Source organism: Symphalangus syndactylus, chromosome 11, assembly GCF_028878055.3.
Source record: "Symphalangus syndactylus isolate Jambi chromosome 11, NHGRI_mSymSyn1-v2.1_pri, whole genome shotgun sequence".
NCBI lineage: Eukaryota > Metazoa > Chordata > Mammalia > Primates > Hylobatidae > Symphalangus > Symphalangus syndactylus.
Window position 1 is genome coordinate 23,891,950 of NC_072433.2, and position 21,654 is coordinate 23,913,603.

The 21,654-nt window shown below is 48.3% G+C and overlaps 2 protein-coding genes across 2 annotated transcripts; both read left to right on the forward strand.

Moving 5' to 3' along the window:
- The first annotated feature begins 2,509 nt into the window (after nt 1–2,509).
- LOC129492566 (non-POU domain-containing octamer-binding protein-like) lies at nt 2,510–4,614 on the forward strand. Its single transcript, XM_055297792.2, has one exon. The coding sequence runs from the start codon at nt 2,856–2,858 to the stop codon at nt 4,002–4,004; it is 1,149 nt and encodes a 382-aa protein (XP_055153767.1). The 5' UTR covers nt 2,510–2,855; the 3' UTR covers nt 4,005–4,614.
- A 1,198-nt stretch (nt 4,615–5,812) lies between these two features.
- On the forward strand, nt 5,813–18,916 carry NOB1 (NIN1 (RPN12) binding protein 1 homolog). Its single transcript, XM_055297790.2, has 9 exons — nt 5,813–5,973; nt 6,095–6,227; nt 8,417–8,547; nt 11,231–11,302; nt 11,520–11,645; nt 11,740–11,937; nt 12,514–12,611; nt 15,805–15,949; nt 18,202–18,916. Exons 1-9 carry the CDS (start codon nt 5,911–5,913, stop codon nt 18,469–18,471), a joined length of 1,236 nt encoding a protein of 411 aa, XP_055153765.1. The 5' UTR covers nt 5,813–5,910; the 3' UTR covers nt 18,472–18,916.
- The last annotated feature ends 2,738 nt before the right edge of the window (nt 18,917–21,654 follow it).

A 21,654-nucleotide genomic window follows, 5' to 3' on the forward strand; every position in this document is an offset into this window, starting at 1 on the left:
TTCCTCAGCCTCCCGAGTAGCTGGGACTACAGGCACCCACCACCATGCCTGGCTAATTTTTGTATTTTTAATAGAGATGGGGTTTCACCATGTTGGCCAGGCTGGTCTCAAACTCCTAACCTCAGGTGATCCACCTGCCTTGGCCTCCCAAAGTGCTCAGATTACAGGTGTGACCCCATGCGCCCAGCCTCCAAGAACATTTTAAATCGACATTCTTGACTGATGTTCTGGACAAGTTGAATGAAGGCTCAGTTTAATCACCGTTGATTAAAATTAATACTAATGCCGTAATTAGCCTCAAAGACTTTTACTAATTATTCTGTTATTTTTGGGTCTTCGAATTTGGATGGATTCTATCATGCATACAAATTAAGTTGGTTGGTGGGGCATGGAGGCTCACTCCTGTAATCCCAGCACTTTGGGAGGCAGAGGCAGGTGGATTACCTGAGGTCAGGAGTTCGAAACCCGCTTGGCCAACCTGGTGAAACCCCATCTCGACTAAAACTACAAAAAAAAAAAAAAAAATTCACTGGGCGTGGTCCGGGGGCAGGTAATCCCAGGTACTCCAGAACCCGAGGCAGGAGAATCTCTTGAACCCGGGAGGCAGAGGTGGCAGTGAGCCATGATAGTGCCTCTGCACTCCAGCCTGGGCAACAGAGTGAGACTCTGTATCAAAATAAATAAATAGGTTGAACACTTAGTCTCTACTTTTTCTAGTACCACTCCAAATCCAAGAGATTAACTTTCAAGGAGATACAGTCCTGTCTTTGTACAATAAACCCTATATTAGTCTCATTTATAAAACTACTATAACTAAAACTTCTCCAGCTCCGTTGATGGCAGTTTTACTAATTCTGTTCTAGATAAATTAGAGACTATTTCCTTGACTTACTAGCATTTGTTGGTTTTGGTTTGTTTTCTTCTTTCATATTTCATCTTTTATCTTTTGTTGGTTTTTTTTTTAACAACCCTGCAGAAAAGATTTAGTGGCATCTGGGTAAGTGTTCACCAAACAGGAGAAGGGACAGGCAAAGAGCACGCACTGCACATTAAAAGAATAAAATCTGACAGGGTGCGGTGGCTGGCACCTGTAATCCCAGCACTTTGGGAGGCCAAGGAGGGCAGATCAGACTGTCAGGGGCTCGAGATCAGACTGGGCAACATGCTGAAAACCCATCTCTACAAAAAATACAAATATTAGCCAGGCATGGTGGCGCACGCCCGTAGTCCCAGCTAATCAGGAGCCTGAGGCTTGAGAATCGCTTGAACCTGGGAGGCGGAGGTTGCAGTGAGCCAAGATTGCGCACTAGACTCCAGCGTGGATGACAGGGTGAGACTCTGTCTCAAAAAAAAATTGATATGATAAACTAGAAAATGAGAAATAGCCTCCAGCCATACTCTGTTAGGGCAGGTAGCACAGGCACGTTCTAGATAATGAAAAGACTGAGTGGTGAGAAAGGTTGAGCCAGGTGCAGTGGCTCACTCCTGTAATTCTAGCACTTTGGGAGGCTAAGGCAGGTAGATCACCGGACATCAGGAGTTCAAGACCATCTGGCCAATATGGTGAAAGCCCATCTCTACTAAAAATACAAAAATTAGCCAGGCATGGTGGCAGGCACCCATAATCTCAGCTACACAGGAGGCTGAGGCAGGAGAATTGTTGAACCTGGGAGGCAGAGGTGGCAGTGAGCTGAGATCGCAACACTGTGCTCCAGCCTGGGCGACGAGAGCAAAACTCAGTCCCCTCCCCACCACCCCAAAAAAAGAGAAAGACCGAGTTTGGGTAATTGCTGAAAGGCGACCTTCAGAAGCACTGAAGGATTTTTGGGGTAGGACAGATCAATCACAATTGAGGAATACAATTGGAGTGAAGACTTAATGAAGAAAGTTTGGATGAAGACCCAAGTCAACATTCAGCAAAATTCACCGGATCTTATAATCATAAAATTTCAGATTTGCAAGGAAACCTAGAAGTCACTAAATACACCTTCTGTTCAATTCAGCAAGGAATTATTTGCTACCAAATTATGTGTGTTGCTTAGGGAGGTGGGGTGAGACTATTAAGACAAATTAGAGAGACTCTGGCCCCACGTTGCTCAAAATGAAGTTAAGGCATATAAGCAGCAGTCAGTATAACAGAATGGATAATTAGGTGGCTCAGGAACAGCACCATGGCTCACGCCTATAATCCCAGCACTTTGGGAGGCCAAGGCTAAAGGATTGCTTGAACCCGGGAGTTTCAGACCAGCCTGGGCAATATGATGAGACCCTCGTCTCTACAAAAGTAAAAATGAAAAAATTAGCTGGGCATGGTGGTGTGGGCCTGTGGTCCCAGCTACTCGAGAGGCTGAGGTAGGAGGCTCACTTGAGCCTGGGAGTTCAAGGTTGCCGTGAACTATGATCATGCCACTGCCCTCCAGCCTGGGCGACAGGGCAAGACTCCGTCTCAAAAAAAAAAGCTTTTCTCGGGACGGGAGAGGACGTGTAGCGTCGCTGTTACTCCAGAGACCAATCGGTAGAGGAGAAGTCGAGGTTAGAGGGAACTGGGAGGTACTTTGCTGTCTTCAATCGAAGTTGAGGGTGCAAAAATGCAGAGTAATAAAACTTTTAACTTGGAGAAGCAAAACCATACTCCAAGAAAGCAGCATCAACATCACCACCAGCAGCAGCACCACCAGCAGTAACAGCAGCAGCTGCCACCACCTCCAATACCTGCAAATGGGCAACAGGCCAGCAGCCAAAGTGAAGGCTTGACTATTGACCTGAAGAATTCTAGAAAACCAGGAGAGAAGACCTTCACCCAGCGAAGCCATCTTTTTGCGGGAAATCTTCCTCCCGACATCACTGAGGAAGAAATGAGCAAACTATTTGAGAAATATGGAAAGGCAGGCGAAGTCTTCATTCGTAAGGATAAAGGATTTGGCTTTATCCGCTTGGAAACACGAACCCTAGCGGAGATTGCGAAAGTGGAGCTGGACAATATGCCACCCTGTGGAAAGCAGCTGCGTGTGCGCTCTTCCTGCCATAGTGCATCCCTTACAGTTCGAAACCTTCCTCAGTATGTGTCCAACGAACTGCTGGAAGATGCCTTTTCTGTGTTTGGCCAGGTAGAGAGGGCTGTAGTCATTGTGGATGATCGAGGAAGGCCCTCAGGAAAAGGCATTGTTGAGTTCTCAGGGCAGCCAGCTGCTCAGAAAACTCTGCACAGATGCAGTGAAAGCTCCTTCCGGCTAACCACATTTCCTCGTCCTGTGACTATGGAGCCCATGGACCAGTTAGATGATGAAGAGGGACTTCCAGAGAAGGTGGTTATAAAAAACCAGCAATTTCACAAAGAACGAGAGCAACCACCCAGATTTGCACAGCCTGGCTCCTTTGAGTATGAATATGCCATGTGCTGGAAGGCACTCATTGAGATGGAGAAGCAGCAGCAGGACCAAGTGGACCACAACATCAAGGAGGCTCGTGAGAAGCCTGAGATGGAGATGGAGGCTGCACACCATGAGCACCAGGTCATGCTAATGAGACAGGATTTGATGAGGCGCCAAGAAGAACTTCGGAGGATGGAAGAGCTGCACGACCAAGAGGTGCAAAAACTAAAGCAACTGGAGCTCAGGCAGGAGGAAGAGCACAGGAACCACGAAGAAGAGATGCGGCGGCAGCAAGAAGAAATGATGCGGCGGCAGCAGAAAGGATTCAAGGGAACCTTCCCTGATGTGAGAGAGCAGGAGATTCGGATGAGTCAGATGGCTATGGGAGGTGCTATGGGCATAAACGGCAGAGGTCCCTTGCCCCCTGCTCCTGTGCCAGCTGGTACCCCAGCTCCTCCACGACCTGCCGCTATGATGCCAGATGGAACTTTGGGGTTGAACCTATCAACAACTGAACGTTTTGGTCAGGCTGCTACAATGGAAGGAATTGGGGCAATTGGTGGAACTCCTCCTGCATTCAACCATGCAGCTCCTGGAGCTGAATTTGCTCCAAACAAACGTCGCCGATACTAATAAGTTGCAGTGTCTAGTTTCTCAGAACCCTTAAAAGAAGGACCTTTTTTGGACTAGCCAGAATTCTACCCTGGAAAAGTGTTAGGGATTCCTTCCAATAGTTAGATCTACCCTGCCTGTACTACTCTAGGGAGTATGCTGGAGGCAGAGGACAAGGGAGGGGTGGTATTAAACAAGTCAATTCTATGTGGTATATTGTTTAATCAGTTCTGTGTGGTGCATTCCTGAAGTCTCAGATGTGATTGTTGAGGGCCTGGGGAAACCATGGCAAAGTAGATCCAGTTAGAGCCCATTAATCTTGATCATTCCGTGTTTTTTTTTTTTTTTTTGTCCATCTTGTTTCATTTGTTTGCCCCACCCCCGAGATGGAGTCTTACTCTGTCGCCCAAGCTGGAGTGTAGTGGCACGATCTCAGCTCACTGCAGTCTCTGCCTCCCAGGTTCAAGCTTGTCCAGGCTGATCTTGAACTCCTGACCTCGTGATCCCCCGCCCCGGCCTCCCAAAATGCTGGGATTACAGGGGTGAGCCACCGTGCCCAATCTCACTTGCTTTCTTATCCTTACACTCCCCCAGTCCCAGAGAAACTGCCACATACATCACAAAAACCAAACATCCCGGCCGGGCGCGGTGGCTCACGCTTGTAATCCCAGCACTTTGGGAGGCCGAGGCGGGTGGATCACGAGGTCAGGAGATCGAGACCACGGTGAAACCCCGTCTCTACTAAAAAAATACAAAAAATTAGCCAGGCGTGGTGGCGGGCGCCTGTAGTCCCAGCTACTCGGAGAGGCTGAGGCAGGAGAATGGCGTGAACCCGGGAGGCGGAACTTGCAGTGAGCCGAGATCGCGCCACTGCACTCCAGCCTGGGTGAGAGAGCGAGACTCCGTCTCAAAAAAAAAAAAAAAAAAAAAAAAAACCAAACATCCCCCAATGACCTTAGCCCCACTGCTCCATTCACTCCCAGGTGAGAATTCAGGCAAACGTCCACAAAGGTCACAAGCAACATACATATGGTTCTTTTATATCCCATATATTACCCCTTCATGTCCTAAAGAAGACATTTTCTCTTAGAGATTTTCATTTTAGTATATCTTTAAAAAAAAAAATCTTGTGTTAACTTGCCTCCATCTTTTTCTTGGGTGAGGACACCCAGGAATGACCCTTTTGTGTCTATGATGTTGCTGTTCACAGCTTTTCTTGATAGGCCTAGTACAATCTTGGGAACTGGGTTACTGTATACTGAAGGTCTGACAGTAGCTCTTAGACTCGCCTATCTTAGGTAGTCATGCTGTGCCTTTTTTTCATTGGTGTACTGTATTTTATTTGTCTCTGATATATTTGGAGTTTTTCTGAGAACTGGAGCAGTAATGCAGCATCGACCTATTAAAATACATTTTAAGCCTTTAAAAAAAAACTACCTATCTCATAGGGGTGCTGTGATAACGAAATTAGGTAATCTGTATTGATTGACTTTTAACCATAAGAATATATACAGGTTTTACATTTATTTATTTATTGAAGAGATGGGGGTCTCGCTATGTTGCCCAGGCTGGTTTCACATTCCAGGACTCCGGCAATCCTTTCGCCTCAGCCTCATTAATAGCTGGGACTCTAGGCGCGCACCACTACACCTGGCAGGTTTTATCTTCAAAGGTAAAGCAGGCGCTAAGGTCTAGAAGCTGAAGCCGATTTCCCAGGTGTCCCCCAAGGTTTGACCCGCCCACATTTCTCTGGCTATGCGGGCGGTGTCGCTGCGCATGCGCGCGGGTAGAGCCGGGAGGTGCTGGCGCGGCCGCCAGGAGGCGCAGCCAAGTCGCGGCTGCTCTTCCTGGTTCCCAGAGGCCCAGACGGACATAGGAGCCGGCGCAAACTCCGTGCGCATGCGCGCTCCCCGCTCACGCAGCCAACATGGCCCCAGTGGAGCACGTTGTGGCGGATGCTGGGGCTTTCCTGCGGGATGCGGCTCTGCAGGTACAGGGAGCTCCCTCCGGGACGAGAGAGATCTAGGCTGGCCGCCCCTCCGGGAGTGCGTGGAGTCGGGCGGAGCGTTGCTTGGTGCGGGCGGGTCTGAGCAGGGGCGTTCTGTCCGCAGGACATCGGGAAGAACATTTACACCATCCGGGAGGTGGTCACTGAGATTCGGGATAAGGCCACACGCAGGCGGCTCGCTGTCCTGCCCTACGAGCTGCGGTTCAAGGAGCCCTTACCGGAATACGTGCGGCTGGGTGAGTGCCTCTGCCCTGGTGTTGACGGGAAGCTGGGGTCCAGGGCGCAGGTGGCACGCAGTTGGGTGCGAGTTGGGGTCTAGCTGCCTTATCAGAGCAGTAGATTTAGAGCCAGCACTTTCTAGGAGATCGTGGTCGGGGAGAGGCTTCCTGGGTCTGGAGTCAGCCAGTAACTAGCTGTATGCCCTCGGGCATAGCATTCAAGTTTGGGCCTCGTTTACCTCATCTGCAAAATGGGAATAAAAATTGTATCTGTCTCCAAGGTTGCAGTGAGCATGAACTGAGGAATATGGCAGTCAGCACAGTGTCAAGCACTTTGCAGACACGCAATAAATTTATTTGGATTTAAAATAAGAGCTTGGATCTCTTGCTATTACTCTCGTCCATTTCTTTTCAGTAGGTTAGGCTGATGACTGGATATAAAGATCTGCACCTGGCAGAGCTTTAAAAAGGGAATGCTTTTAAGGCATTGTATTAATGTGAACGAAAATTAAGCTGGTTGCGGTGGCTTACGGCCTGTAATCCCAGCACTGGGAGGCCGAGGCGGGCGCATCACCTGAGGTCAGGAATTCGAGACCAGCCTGACCAACATGGTGAAACCCTGCCTCTACTAAAAATACAAAATTAGCTGGGCGTGGTGGTGTGCTCCTGTAATCCCAGCTACTTGGGAGGCTGAGGCAGGAGAATTGCTTGAACCTGGAGGTGGAGGTTGCAGTGAGCCGAGATCACACCACTGCACTCCAGCCTGGGCGACAGAGTGAGACTCCGTCTCAAAAAAAATAAAAAGAAAATTTAAAAATTGCCTCTTGGCTTAGGAGTCAGCGTTGTTCTCTTGTTGGGAATCAAGGTGATACCCAGGAAAGGCCCCTCAGTGGTTGGAAGTGTTTTAGAGGTTAGAGGCTGATAGTGGAGATGATGTTACCCTCCTCTGTTTGTGATTTCTACAATTTTCTCCACCAACTTAGTAGCTCTGTGATCTTTGCCAACTTACTAAATCTTTCCAAGGAAATACTAATAGTACTTCTGAAGATTGGCAAAGGATGAAATGAATTAACACATAAAGCTTTTAATGCAGTGCCTAGTACACAGTAAGTGCACAGTAAATTTTCGTTGCTGCTAATGTCTGTTTTTTAGGAAATAAGAGCAGTATACCTAGTGTTCCTTGTACCAGGGTAGCAGGAGACATCTTTCTGTTAATTTCAGGAAATTTTAAGTGTTTATTATGGATGACTCTGGAGAATAACAGCAGTCTGACATTTATTATGCATTAAGCACATGCTTTTTGTTTCCTCATAGACTACTACAATTACAAGTTGAGCATACTGGATCTGAAATCCAGAATGCTCCTAAATCTGAAACTTTTTTTTTTTTTTTTTTTTGAGATGGGAGTCTGGCTGTGTTGCCTAGCCTGGAGTGCAGTGGCACGATCTTGGCTCACTGCAGCCTTCACCTCCCGGGTTCCAGCGATTCTTCTGCCTCAGCCTCCCGAGTAGCTGGGACTACAGGCACATGCCACCACACCTGGCTAACTTTTGTATTTTTAGGAGACAAGGGGTTTCACCATGTTGGCCAGGCTGGTCTCGAACTCCTGACCTCAAGTGATCTACCCACCTCAGCCTCCTGTAGTGAGGCGTGAGCCACCACACCCCAACTTTCTTTCTTTTTGAAAAGGAGTCTCACTCTGTCACCCAAGCTGGAGTGCAGTGGCACAATCTTGACTCACTGCAACCTCCGCCTCCCAGGTTGAAACGATTCTCCTGCCTCAGCCTCCCGACTAGCTGGGATTACAGGCCCCCACTACCACACCTGGATAATTTTTGTATATTTATTAGAGACAGGTTTCACCACGTTAGCCAGGCTGGTCTCCTGACCTCAAGTGATCTGCCCACCTCAGCCTCCCAAAGTGTTGGGATTACAGGTGTGAGCCACCACGCCTGGCCCCAGCCAACTTTCTGCTCCTTCCTCTGCATTTGATAAGGGTGTTACAGTAAATCTAACTGGCATGAATCTTGGTGGTGGAGAATACAAATTTCTCAACTGCGAGTAGGAAAGGAAAAGGTCAGAAAATGGATGAAAGTGTTAATTCATGACATAGTGATCCGTTCTAAATTGTTTTGATACTTCCATTGGTTATCCAAGGTCATATGGCTTTTTACCTCTAACTGAAGATGTAAATCTGTTGTTTACAGTGACTGAGTTTTCAAAGAAAACAGGAGACTACCCCAGCCTCTCTGCCACAGACATCCAAGTGCTTGCGCTCACATACCAGTTGGAAGCAGAGTTTGTTGGGGTGTCTCACCTAAAACAAGAACCACAGAAGGTAAATCAAGGGGATGGGTTTTTAAAAGCTTTGTATTATGGGAACTGTCAGGTATACAAAAGTAGAAGGACTAATGTAATGGACCCAGGGTCCCCATCATCCGCCCTCCAATTATCTCATAGCTAGTCTGTATTCATCTACACTGATCCACAGCCCTGAGTACTTTTTTTTTTTTTTTTTTTTTTTTTTTTTGAGATGGAGTCTCACTCTGTCACCCAGGCTAGAGTGCAACGGCGTGATCTCGGCTCACTGCAGCCTCTGCCTCCCGGGTTCAAGCAATTCTCTTGCCTCAGCCTCGCGAGTAGTTGGTGGAATTACAGGCGCCCACCCACACCCGGCTAATTTTTGTATTTTTAGTAGAGACGGGGTTTCGCCATGTTGGTCAGGCTGGTCTCGAACTCCTGACCTCAGGTGATGCACCCGCCTCGGCCTCCCAAAGTGCTGGGATTATAGGTGTGAGCCATTGTGCCTGGCCTCAGTCCTGAGTATTTTAAACTCAGACATCGTATACTATTTCACTGATTGATATTTCTTGATATGTCTCTAAAGATCAAGACTCTTAAAAACTTTAAAGCCATCATTACACCTACACAAAATTAATAGTAATGCCTGTTATCAAATACCCAGTCAACGTTCACATTCCCCAGTTATTTTGTAAATGTTAAAGAGTTTGTTTGTTTGGATCAGGATCCCAATGAGGTTCATACATTACAATTGGCAAATGTGTCTCAGTCCCTTTTTTTTTTTCCCTCCTTGATCCAGGGTCTAGCTGTGTTGCCCAGGCTGGTCTCAGAACTCCTGGGCTCAAGTGATCCTCCCACCTCAGCCTCCTGATTAGTCTCTTTGGATCTGTAGGTTTTTGGGAAAGGTTGTTTAAATTTGGAAAATGCAAAAAGAATAAAAATCTATATATCTGTATATAATAATTTTAAAAAAAAACAGAATTCTTTCTGGCCAGGTGCTGTGGCTTACGCCTGTAATCCCAGGGCTTTGGGAGGCCAAGGCAGGAGCATCACTTGAGCCTGGGCACTTGAGACCAGCCTGGGCAACCCCGTCTCTACAAAAAAAAAAAAAAAAAAAAGCTAGCCGGACATGGTGGTGTGCACCTTTAGTCCCAGCTACTTGAGAGGCTGAGTCAGAAGGATCACTTCGGCCCAGGAGATTGAGGCTGCAGTGAGTTGTGATCATACCACTGCACCCTAGACTGGGTGACAGTGAGACCCTGTCTCAAAAAAAGAGCCTTCTGCAGGTAAAAAAGAAGGAACACTAAGTACTTGTGTTTTTTCAAACCTTGCTTCCTTCAAAACTTTGACTTCCTATTGTGCTTTTAGGGTCTTACCCACTGTGGCTAGGTTGAAGAGACTGATAAGTTTGTGCCTGCACCCATTGTCTATTTCTAAGCCAGAGGATTTTAGCAGTTAAAAATTTTAACCTAATAATAATTCATTTTCAGTAGTGTTGACAAATAGTTGCTTAATCTTCTCTGCCTAAAGTCATCAAAACTATGGTGGACTCATATTTTTGCACTAGTTGAAACTACCCTCAAATTTTTTTCAGAGAGATGGGGTCTCACTGTGCCGCCCAGACTGGTCTCAAACTCCTGGGCTCAAGCCATCCTCCCACCTTGGCCTCCCAGAATGCTGAGATTACAGGCATGAACTACCACACTTGTTTTTTGTTTGTTTGTTTGTTTTTTAATGAGACAGGATCCTGTCATCACCTGGGCTGGAGTACAGTGGCGCTGATCACAGCTCACTGCAGCATCAAACTCCTGAGCACAAGCAGTCCTCCTACCTCAGCCTCCCGAGTAGCTGGGACTATAGGTGTACACCACCATGCCTGGCTAATTTTAAAATTATTTTATAGAGACAGGGTGTCACTTTTGTCCAGGCTGGTCTTAAAATCCTGGCCCAAAACAATCCTCCTACCTCAGCCTTCCTAAGCCACTGCACCCAGCTATTTTTTTATTTTTATTCTCTGATTTTTTTCAACATTGTATGTCAGCCAGGTGCAGTGGCTCCTGTGTGTAATCCCAGCGCTTTGGGAGGCTGAGATGGGCAGATCACTTGAGGCTAGGAGTTTGAGACCAGCCTGGACAACATGGCGAAACCCCATCTCTACTAAAAAGTATGAAAATCAGTGGGGCATGGTGGCACACACCTGTAATCCCAGCTACTTGGGAGGCTGAAGCATGAGAATCGCTTGAACCTGGGAGTCGGAGGTTAGGTTGCAGTGAGCCGAGATTGTGCCACTCCCCTCCAGCCTGGGTGACAGAGCAAGACCCTATCTCAAAAAAAAAAAAAAAATTGGACATCCTTTTTTTTTTTTTTTTGAGACAGAGTCTCGCTCTTGTCGCCCAGGCTGGAATGCAGTGGCATGATCTCAGCTCACTGCAACCTTCGCCTCCCGGGTTCAAGCGATTCTCCTGCTTCAGCCTCCTGAGTAGCTGGGATTACAGGTGCCTGCCACCACGCCCGGCTAATTTTTATATTTTTAGTAGAGACAGGGTTTTGCCACGTTGGCCAGGCTGGTCTCCAATTCCTGACCTTGGGTGATCCGCCCACCTCGGCCTCCCAAAGTGCTGGGATTACAGGCGTGAGCCATCGTGCCCAGTCAAAAAAAAAAAAACTGGATATCTTTAATTTTGATAAAGAGGTAAAATATGTTTTTTGTTTTTTTAAAGGTTAAAGTGAGCTCATCGATTCAGCACCCAGAAACACCTCTGCACATTTCTGGTTTCCATCTGCCCTCCAAGGTAATTTCTTAGGCAAGCCAGGCTCTAAATGCTCTTTTCTGAAACATGTCACATCTCTCTAAGTTATCTGTTCACAGTGAACTAAATTTACGTGGACCAATAACGTAGTTTGTCCAGCCCTGTCTGATCTGACTTATATGACATATGTGATTTCATCTGTAACCTGAGAGGCTACAGATGAATTTTCAGGTTTTAAAATTGTTTCTTTTAATTTCAGCCTAAACCCCTACAAGGAACAGAAAAAGGACACCCAGCTTGTGAGCCTGAGAACTTGGAATTTAGTTCCTTCATGTTCTGGAGAAACCCTCTGCCCAACATCGATCATGAACTGCAGGAGCTGCTGGTGAGGCCTTGACTTTTGGTCTTCTGACGACAGCTCAACTTCTCCCATGCTGCTGCTGTGGGCTGGGGGTTTGAAAGGTCTGTTTATGTTTCAGATTGACAGAGGTGAGGACGTTCCAAGTGAGGAGGAGGAGGAAGAAAACGGGTTTGAAGACAGAAAAGATGACAGCGATGGCGACGGGGGTGGCTGGATAACCCCCAGTAACATCAAGCAGATCCAGCAGGAGCTGGAGCAGTGCGACGTCCCCGAGGACGTTCGGGTTGGCTGCGTGACCACAGACTTCGCCATGCAGGTGGGTAGGGTGGGCCTGGGCCGTGTGTCACACACGTCATCAGCAGTGGTCCTACCGAAGTGTACAGATGTACACAGAGCTGATGCTGTGCAGCGCTGCTTTTCTTGGTTCTGGAAACCACCTGTGCCATTTGGTGATTCTTGGTCTTGCTTAGAGGCTAGACAATCGTGATATAATGACAACATTTGTATAGTACATTAAATGTTTAAAGTTTACTATTTATGATTTTTTTTTCAGTATATATAATGCCATGTGGTCAGTCAGGTTCTTAACACAGGGAGAGAGGGTTTTCAGCCCAGCAATGAGTATATTTGGCCCTGACAAAATAAAATGTCTGTTGAGAGAGCTTGCTAATGACAGGTCATGGAAAATGACGAACACAGTCTCCAGGATGGTGTTAGAAAGACACCTGGGTCTTCGTCCTCGTTTACACATCTTGAGAGGCCTCCCCAGGCTGAGTTTCCTTCTCAAAGGCCAAGGAATATGGGCAGCGCAGGGTTTGTGAAGTTCCTTTAACTGTAATTACAAAATTAATGTGAAAAGAAAACTGAGTTCTTCTTTAACTTGTGGTTGTAGAATGTTCTGCTGCAGATGGGGCTGCACGTGCTGGCGGTGAACGGCATGCTGATTCGTGAGGCCCGGAGCTACATCTTGCGCTGCCATGGCTGTTTCAAGTATGTGGCTGGTGACCTGGCCCTGGTGCCCTCTGTGGAACACTCTTCCTGTTTCTTTTTTTGTTTTGAGACACAGTCTCACTCTGTCACCCAGGCTGGAGTGCAGTGGTGCAGTCTCAGCTCACTGCAACCTCTGCCTCCTGGGTTCAAGCAGTTCTGCCTCAGCCTCCCAAGTAGCTGGGACTAGAGGCACATTCCACTGCACCCGACTAATTTAATTTCTGTATGTTTCTAGTAGAGGCGGGGTTTCACCATGTTGGTCAGGCTGGTCTTGAACTCCTGACTCCAAATGATCCATCCACCTCAGCCTCCCAAAGAGCTGGGATTATAGGTGTGAGCCACCACGCCCGGCCCACTCTTCCTGTTTCTTCTACAGACTTGTTTAAAGGGAGCCCTGCGTTATGTGTGTTTCTTCCACCTCGTCATTCCTCTGGGGCCTGGGTTCTGTCTCCACCTGGGCACTGAGAACTTGGGGACAGAGGTTGCCAGTGACCTCCCACCGTATCTCAGTGGCATGGGGTTAGGGACATGGGTTGTGGAACAGTGAGCCCCATTCTTCAGCAGTACATACTGAAATGTTTGTCCTTGGAATGTCTGGGATTTGCTTTGACATAATCCACAAGTAGAAGGAGTGGGTGGGGGTGGAGATGAAAAAGATTGGCCGTGAATTGATAGTTTTTGAAGCTGGGGGGTGACGGATACATACAGGTTTGTTGTGTTTTGTTTGCTTTTACTTGAGAGATGTTCTATTTACAAAAAGAAGAGTACATGGGTTCAAATCCAGCTGCCGGTGTGATTTTGCAAAAGCTGATTCACTTCTTTGTGCTTCAGATTCTTTTCTTTGAGACGAGGTCTCACTATGTTGCCCAGGCTGGTCTTTAACTCCTGGCCTCAAGCAATCCTCTTATCTCGTCCTCCTCAAGTGGTGGGATTACAGGTGTGAGCCATCCACCTATCAGATTCTTTTTTTTTTTTTTTTTTTTTTTTTTTTTTTGGAGACAGAGTTTCTCTCTTGTTGTCCAGGCTGGAGTGCAATGGCGCGATCTCTACTCACTGCAACCTTTGCCTCCCGGATTCAAGCGATTCTCCTGCCTCAGCCTCTGAGTAGCTGGGACTACAGGTGCCCGCCACCACGCCTGGCTAATTTTTTGTATTTTTAGTAGAGACGGGGTTTCACCGTGTTAGCCAGGATGGTCTTGATCTCCTGACCTCTGATCCGCCGAACTTAGCCTCCCAAAGTGCTGAGATTACAGGCATGAGCCACTGTGCCCGACCCAGATTCTTGCTTTTGGTTTTTTGGGTTTTTTGTTTTTTTTTTCTGAGACAGAGTCTGTTGCCTGGAGTGCAGTGGCACAGTCTAGGCTCACTGCAATCTCTGCCTCCCAGGTTCAAGTGATTCTCCTGCCCCAGCCTCCTGAGTAGCTGGGACGACAGGCACCCGCCACCACATCTGGTTAACTTTTTGTATTTTTAGTAGTGACAGGGTTTCACTGTGTTGGCTAAGCTGATCTCAAATGCCTGAGCTCAAGTGATCTGCCTGCCTCGGCCTCCCAAAGAGCTGGGATTGCAGGCATGAGCCACCACAACCGGTCGTATCAGATGCTTAATAAGATTGAGAAGGTGGTTGTGAGGAACTAGGAAGACAGTCGTGTCAAGGACTCTGTGGTATCTGATACATACGCAGCGTGCCTATTGGGTGAACTGTTAGTTTCTTGACCACTGACCTCTCGTTGCTTTTCTGACTCTTGAGTTGGTTCCTGTGGTGAGGGCTGGTGTTCTGTAGAGAGGCCTCTGGGACCCTGGAGACCGCCTGGTAGGCGTGGAAGAGCCTCTGCCGCAGCCTTGCTGGTGGAGTGTGGCCTGGGGACCTATTTTAGGGTGGCATCTGCCATTCTGCAGGCTCAGGCTGGGTCTGGGGGCATCACATAGATCATCTGGTGGTGCCCCTTGTAGAGGCCCATGAGGAACTTTCTGAATCATCAGAGTTGCCTCTCTGGGTCCCCAGCTCTTCCACTGGGCGGGGAGTTGCCTGTGTGAAGCCTCATTCCCTGAAGGCCTGAGCATAACCCAGCACTCAGGCTTGGGGCCCCATCCCGCCAGCCACCCTGGCACTGCTAGTGGCCGCCAGCCACTCAGAGCGGCCCGTACCTTCCTCTGAAGCTTCACGTCCCTTTGCTGTTTCAGGCTCATGACAGTAAAGCTCCTGGCTTTATAAAATTCCATTTTCTCCAACGTCCTTTGTTATAGAAGCACTAAATTCACCAGATTAACACTCAATTCTTAGAAACACTTGGAATGTTCTTCATTCTTGTCAGATTAGCCCCGTGAGTGCACAGTTTGATGTACAAAATAATTAGGTCCCAACACTTGTTACGAGGTGCTTAGTTCACTCACAAGAGACTTCAGATGAGGCATTTGGCTTCTCCAGCCGTTCCACACAGCTCTTGTGTCTTGACCATTGGGAATTGATGGAGAACTCCAGAAGGACAGGGACCAGGGCCACTGCTTTGCCGTTGACAGCAGCAGCTTTCTCCTGTCGAGGGTCCACTGTCGGGGCTTGAGTGCATAGGCGGGGGAAGCCTTGGTTCTGCCCTCAGTGCCCGGGCTTAGTTCAGCCACAGCAGCGTGTTTCCTGTCTCACTCATTAATATGCTCTGCCGCCTCCAGAGCTGCTCCAGAGTTAACACCCAGGCTGACATTTGGAGAGAAGGTAGCTCATGGTGTGACGAGGTGCCCCTCGAGAAAGTGCCGTGATGTGAAGGGCATTGATTCTGGAGCCAGACTGCCTGGGTTTATCTGCCATGGACCAGCTGGGTGACCTTGGGCAAGCTGCCTTAACTTGCCTCAGTTTCCCCATCTGTAAAATGGAGATGGTGCCATCCTCCCAGGACTAGTGATGTGAACCCCTACAGAACAGGGCCTGGCGGTGTGTAGGAAGGGTTCGGGATTCACCTAACTGCATCCTGCTCGCTTGCACACTTCCTTACCCGCCCCTCCTGTGGTTTATCTGTCCCTCAGAGGGACGCGGTGGCCCTCTGCTGACAGCTTCAGTGGCCTCCGTTTTTGTGATGTGTGTGGTGCGTTTCAGCCCTTCCCTGTTTCTTCTCCTGAGGCCTGAGACCCACCTTGTGCTCTGGGGAGGCGTTTGCTGCCTGTGGCTTTGGTACAGATCATCTCCTTTTGTGTCTCCCAGGACAACGTCTGACATGAGCCGAGTGTTCTGTTCACACTGTGGGAACAAGACCCTGAAGAAAGTGTCCGTGACCGTCAGCGACGATGGCACCCTGCACATGCACTTCTCCCGCAACCCCAAGGTGCTGAACCCCCGTGGCCTCCGGGTGAGTGGCGCCTCTCCCAGTCCCCTCCCAACACCAGAGTCAAAAAGAACAGAAAGGACAAAAGAAAACCTAGTCTAGTCGTTTCTGCGAGATCGAGGATTGAAAGCCTGTGACGTAGGTACCAAGACGGAGCGGGGAGAGTGTGTGACAGATGCCATCTCATGAGAAGCGACCAGTCATTCGGGCAGTAGCTGTGAAAGACTACGGTAGCGGCTCAGGAAGGGGGAGCTCATTTGGAGTAAGGCGGAGGTTAGATTTGTGCAGGAGTTGAAGGATGGGCAGGGTCTCGGGAAGCCCATGATGCAGAGAGGAACGGGTGTGGAAAGATCGCACAGAAGAGAGGGCCAGACGGGCTAGATGCGCAGCAGCTGCCGACGCAGAGAATCGGGAGGGAAGGATTGGAGGACGAATGAGTGGCACTGGCCTCTCCCAGCAGTCAAACAGCCACGTGTGCATGAGAAGAACCTTTACTTTCAATTTTGAAATAATTTTCAACTTACAGAAAAGTTGTAAAAACAGTACAAACAATTCCTGGGGTTTTTCTGTTGTTTGAGAAAGGGTCTCACTCTCACCCAGGCTGGAGTGCAGTGGCGCAATCTTGGCTCACTGAAACTCCATCTCCTGGGTTCAAGCGATTCTCCTGCCTCAGCCTCCCAAGTAGCTGGGACTACAGGCACACGCCACCATGCTTGGCTAATTTATCTTTAGTAGAGATGGGGTTTTGCCATGTTGGCCAGGATGTTCTCAAACTCCTGACCTCAGGTGATTCGCCCACCTCAGCCTCCCAAAGTGCTGGGATTACAGGCGCGAGCCACCGCGCCCGGCTAATAATTCCTGTTTACCCGTCACCCGATTTCCCAGGTTTAATCATGTACCACATCTGCCTTCTCTTTATACATGTACATATTTTTTTCCTGAACCACCTGAGAGTAAATTGTACACATAATGCCCTTTTGCCTTGAAACAAGGACTTTATCTTATGTAACCACAGTATAATTATCAAAATCAAGAGATCAGCATTGCTGTGATACCAATGTGTAATCTGCAGACCCAAATCCAGATTTTGCCAGTTAGTTATTCCACAAATTTCCTTTCTGACAAACGAAGGGGATTTTTTGGGACCAGAATCCAGTCTAGGATGAAACGTTGCATTTTGTCATCTCGTCTTTTTTCGACTGGGGTCCTTTCTCAGTCTTTTGTCTTAGATGACCTTGACAGTTTTGAAGAGTATGAGCCCGTTCCTTTGTAGAACGTCCCTCTCCTTGGGTGTGTCTGATATTTCCTCAGGATTGGATTAGATGGGGGCTATGCAGTTTTGGCAGGAACACCCCTGATGTGTCCTTCTCAGGACTTCGTTTCAGTGGGTAAATGATAATTGTCTAATTTACTGGTGATACTAACTTTGATCACTTGGTTCAGTGGCTTCTGCTACCTTCATCCCCTGTAAAGTTATTTATAATACTTAATTTGTAGAAAGAGACTGAGACTATGTATATATTATTTCTCTGTTTCAGTTGCCTGAAACAGTTATTATAGTGATTATTGCCAAATGGTGATTTTCTGTCATTCCTTCCGTGTTTATGACCTGGTATTCTAAAGAACAACTTTCCTTTTAGTCCCATTTATTGATTTGTATGAGTGTGGTCTTGTGGATTTTTGTTATAGTCTACAGGTTGTGATCTGTCCCTGTCATTTTGAGCCTCTCGTTGTGCCATGTGTGGCCAGTGGGAGCCTGTGTTCTTTTGACAGATCCCAGGTACTCTTTGAACACTTTATGGCACAACAAGAAGTTCCCAGACACTCAGCCGTCTCCTGCCTGTGCCCCAGAATCTGCCATTTCTCTCAGGAGCTCTGGTTTTTGATGCAGGATGGTTTTTAGAAGTAAAGATCTGGGGACTGGGTGTGTCTGTTGCCCTGTGGTGTCATTGCATCTTGGCTACAATGGACAGAGCTAGGAAATACATACGTGTGTGTAAATACACACTGGAATGTTTTGTATTTCTATTTCTTATTGTCTTTAGCTGAACGTATGTAGTCAAAATACCGTGTTGGGTTTTTCATGTGTGAATTGAGGTGGGAATCAGGTGGGAGGCGGCGGCATGTCACACCTGGCACATGGTAGGCAGTCAGTTACCACCCGCTGTCATCTGCCTGCACCAGGATCTGCAAAGGTCGGCTGCACCTTACCAGCCGTGGCCTTGTGTGACTGTGGCTCCCCTTCTTCTAATGGCCCTTCCTTGTCTTATTTCCAGTACTCGCTTCCCACTCCCAAAGGGGGCAAATACGCCATCAACCCCCATCTCACCGAGGATCAGCGCTTCCCTCAGCTGCGACTCTCCCGAAAGGCCAGGCAGAAAACCAACGTGTTCGCCCCTGACTACATCGCCGGGGTGTCGCCCTTTGTCGAGAACGACATCTCCAGCCGCTCAGCTACCCTGCAGGTCCGGGACAGCACCTTGGGAGCTGGGCGGAGACGCTTAAATCCCAACGCTTCCAGAAAGAAGTTTGTGAAGAAAAGGTGAAGAGCAAGTTCCCGCAGGCAAATTGGATGGGCGTCTGGCCGCTGTGGAGTTCCGGTGACCCATTTCCCGAGTCGTCTCCAGGACCACCCGATGGAAATAACAGGCGGACTTCACGGTGCGGCTCTGCCCGCCCACGCCCTGCTGGGTCTGCAGGGAACTGGACTGTCCCATGGCCTGTGAGCATCGGAGCGCCTGGCTGCCTGCCAAGGAAGGGGAATTGGATAAAAACAAAAAGAACAATGCCTGGAGCCAATCTTCAAGAAAGGAATTTCCGAAGGATAATATTTTTCTAATAAATGCGGCTGCGAGCTCCTGTGCATTTTATTAAATAGGCCAAATTTTTGCTGCTTAGGTCATCCCAAGGCTGACACTTGAGCTGTGTGCCCAGTTTAGATTTATCTTTTTGCCAGAAAATACAAGGTTATAATAAAACTAAGAACTACCATTTCTTTCTTTTAACCTCTCCTTTTTTTGAAAATAGTTTCCATTCGTCTGGAAAGTGCAACGTGGTGAGCTCCCTGACGGCCTTTCACCTGGATTCCCCAGGTTCTGCCTCATCTTTTTCTGCCCACACGGTCACAAAGTATGAGTCGTCTAGGAAGGGGATATTCTTTTACATAACCACGGTAGAGTTAGCAAATTCAAGAAATACCACATTGGTCCATTACTATTATGTAACATGACAGCACTGGAACTCACCCTGTATCAGTTCGTTCTTCAGCTGCCTAATGTTCCATTGCGAAGAGCTATGAAACAAACTCTGTTAAGTTCTTACTCTACATTAGCCCATTTAATCCATAGAACGTTAATACAGGGTATGGCTGCTGTTATTTCAAGCAGTCCTGAGCTACAAGAGGTAAGTGACACAGCATGTGAGTGGCTGGGCCAAGATTTCAGCTTTTTTTTTTTTTGAGACAGTCTCGCTCTGTCGCCAGGCTGAAGTACTATGGCTCAGTCTCGGCTCAGTGCAACCTCCGCCTCCCAGGCTCAAGAGGTTCTTCTGCCTCAGCCTCCTGAGTAGCTAGGATTACAGGCAAGTGCCACTGTGCCCAACTAATTTTTTTTTTTTTTTTAAATAGAGACTGGGTTTCACCATGTTGCCCAGGCTGGTCTTGAACTCCTGACCTCAGGTCATCCACCCACCTCAGCCTTCCAAAGTGCGGGGATTACAGGTGTGAGCCACCGTGCCCAGCCCCATCTGTGCTTTTTTTTTTTTTTTTTTTTTTTTTTTTTTTTTGAGATGGAGTCTCACTCTGTTGCCCAGGCTGGAGTGCAGTGGCACGATCTCGGCTCACTGCAAGCTCCGCCTCCTGGGTTCACGCCATTCTCCTGCGTCAGCTTCCCGAGTAGCTTGGATTACAGGTGCCAGCCACCACGCCCGGCTAATTTTTTGTATTTTTAGTAGAGACAGGGTTTCACCATGTTAGCCAGGATGGTCTCGATCTCCTGACTTCGTGATCCACCTGTCTCGGCCTCCCAAAGTGCTGGGATTACAGGCGTGAGCCACCGCACCCGGCCTCCATCTGTGCTTTTAAGCAACAAATGTACCAGTGGAGATGGTAGGAAGGAGGGTGAACACTGCCCGCTTTCTGTCCCCATCTTTGTGAAACTCCCGCTCTTGGGAGGATTGATGGATTGACACCCACCTGGAGCACAGGGTACCGGAGGAGAGGTGAGTAGGGGTTAGAGCCTGGGTGACTCCAACGTGCCCTTTCCATTTCTCCCCATACTGTGTTCTGTCAGACATAAGAGAAAGTTAGGCTGAGCACGGTGACTCATGCCTATAACTCCAGCATTTTGGGAAGCCGAGGCAGGACCACTTGAGCCCAGGACATGGAGAACAGCCTAGGTCAAAAGAATGTCTACAGAGAACACAAGAGGGTAAGGCTTTTAGCTTAATTGCACCCGTTTCTCATCTTGGAATTCCTTCCCTTTCTCCTCAGTCCCACCCATTTCATTCTGTATTTAGCAGCCGTAAGACTACTAAATAAGACTAGTCAGGATTTGGCTAACAGTCTATATGTAATTTTTTTTTCTTTTTGAGACTGTCACTCAGGCTGGAGTGCAGTGGTGCAATCTCAGCTCACTGCAGCCTCCGCCTCTCAGGTTCAAGTGATTCTCCTGCCTCAGCCTCTGGAGTATCTTGGACTATAGGTGTGCGCCACCACGCCCATCAAATTTTATTTGGTAGAGATGGGGTTTTGCCATGTTGGCCAGACTGTTCTCAAATACCTGACCTTAGGTGATCTGCCTGCCTTGGCCTCACAAAGTGATGGGATTACAGGCATGAGCTACCACGCCGGGCCTCACATGTAATTTTAAAAAGTCTTGGACCAGGGCCAGGCACGGTGGCTCACTTCTGTAATCCCAGCACTTTGGGAGGCCGAGGCAGGTGGATCACCTGAGGTCGGGAGTTCGAGATTAACCTGAGCAACATGGAGATACCCTGTTTCTGCTAAAAATACAAAATTAGCCTGGTGTGGTGGCGGGCGCCTGTAATCCCAGCTACTTGGGAGGCTGAGGCAGGCGAATCACTTGAACCTGGGAGGCGGAGATTGCGGTGAGCCAAGATCGTGCCATTGCACTCCAGCCTGGGTAACAAGAGCGAGACTCCGTCTCAAAAAAAAAAAGTGATGGGCCAGTTGCTGTGGTTCACACCTATAAACACCCCACACTTTGGGAGGCCAAAGTGGGAGGATTGCTCGAGTCCAGGAACTTGAGACCAGCTTGGGCAACATAGACCCCATCTCTATAAAATATACAAAAATAAACATGTATGGTGATACACACCTACAGTCCCAGCTACTTGGGAGGCTGAGGTGGGAGGATTGCTTAAGCCCGAGAGGGTGAGGTTGCAATGAGTTGAGATCATGCCACTACACTCCAGCCTGGGTGACGGAGAGAGACTGTCTCAAAAGAAGAAAAACTTACTGCCTGGACGCAGTGATTCAGACCAGTAATCCCAACGTTTTGAGAGGCTGAGGCAGGCAGATCACTTTAGCTCAGGAGTCCAATACCAGCCTGGCCAACATAGCAAAACCCTGCAAACAAACAAAAATTAGTGAAACAAATCAGTTGCACATGGTGCCGCCTATAGTCCCAGCTACTTGGGAGGCTGAGGTAGGAGGATCACTTGGGCTCGGGAGGAGGAGGGGATTGCAGCTGAGATCCTGCCACCAAACT

Bases quoted from the DNA above. Each gene is read 5' to 3' on its own strand.
- NOB1 (XM_055297790.2), top strand. From the start codon at position 5,911: ATGGCCCCAGTGGAGCACGTTGTGGCGGATGCTGGGGCTTTCCTGCGG. The intron at 8,548-11,230 runs GTAAATCAAGGG...GTTTTTTTAAAG, and splicing joins TAAAACAAGAACCACAGAAG to GTTAAAGTGAGCTCATCGAT. The intron at 11,303-11,519 runs GTAATTTCTTAG...TTTTAATTTCAG, and splicing joins GTTTCCATCTGCCCTCCAAG to CCTAAACCCCTACAAGGAAC.
- LOC129492566 (XM_055297792.2), top strand. From the start codon at position 2,856: ATGAGCAAACTATTTGAGAAATATGGAAAGGCAGGCGAAGTCTTCATT.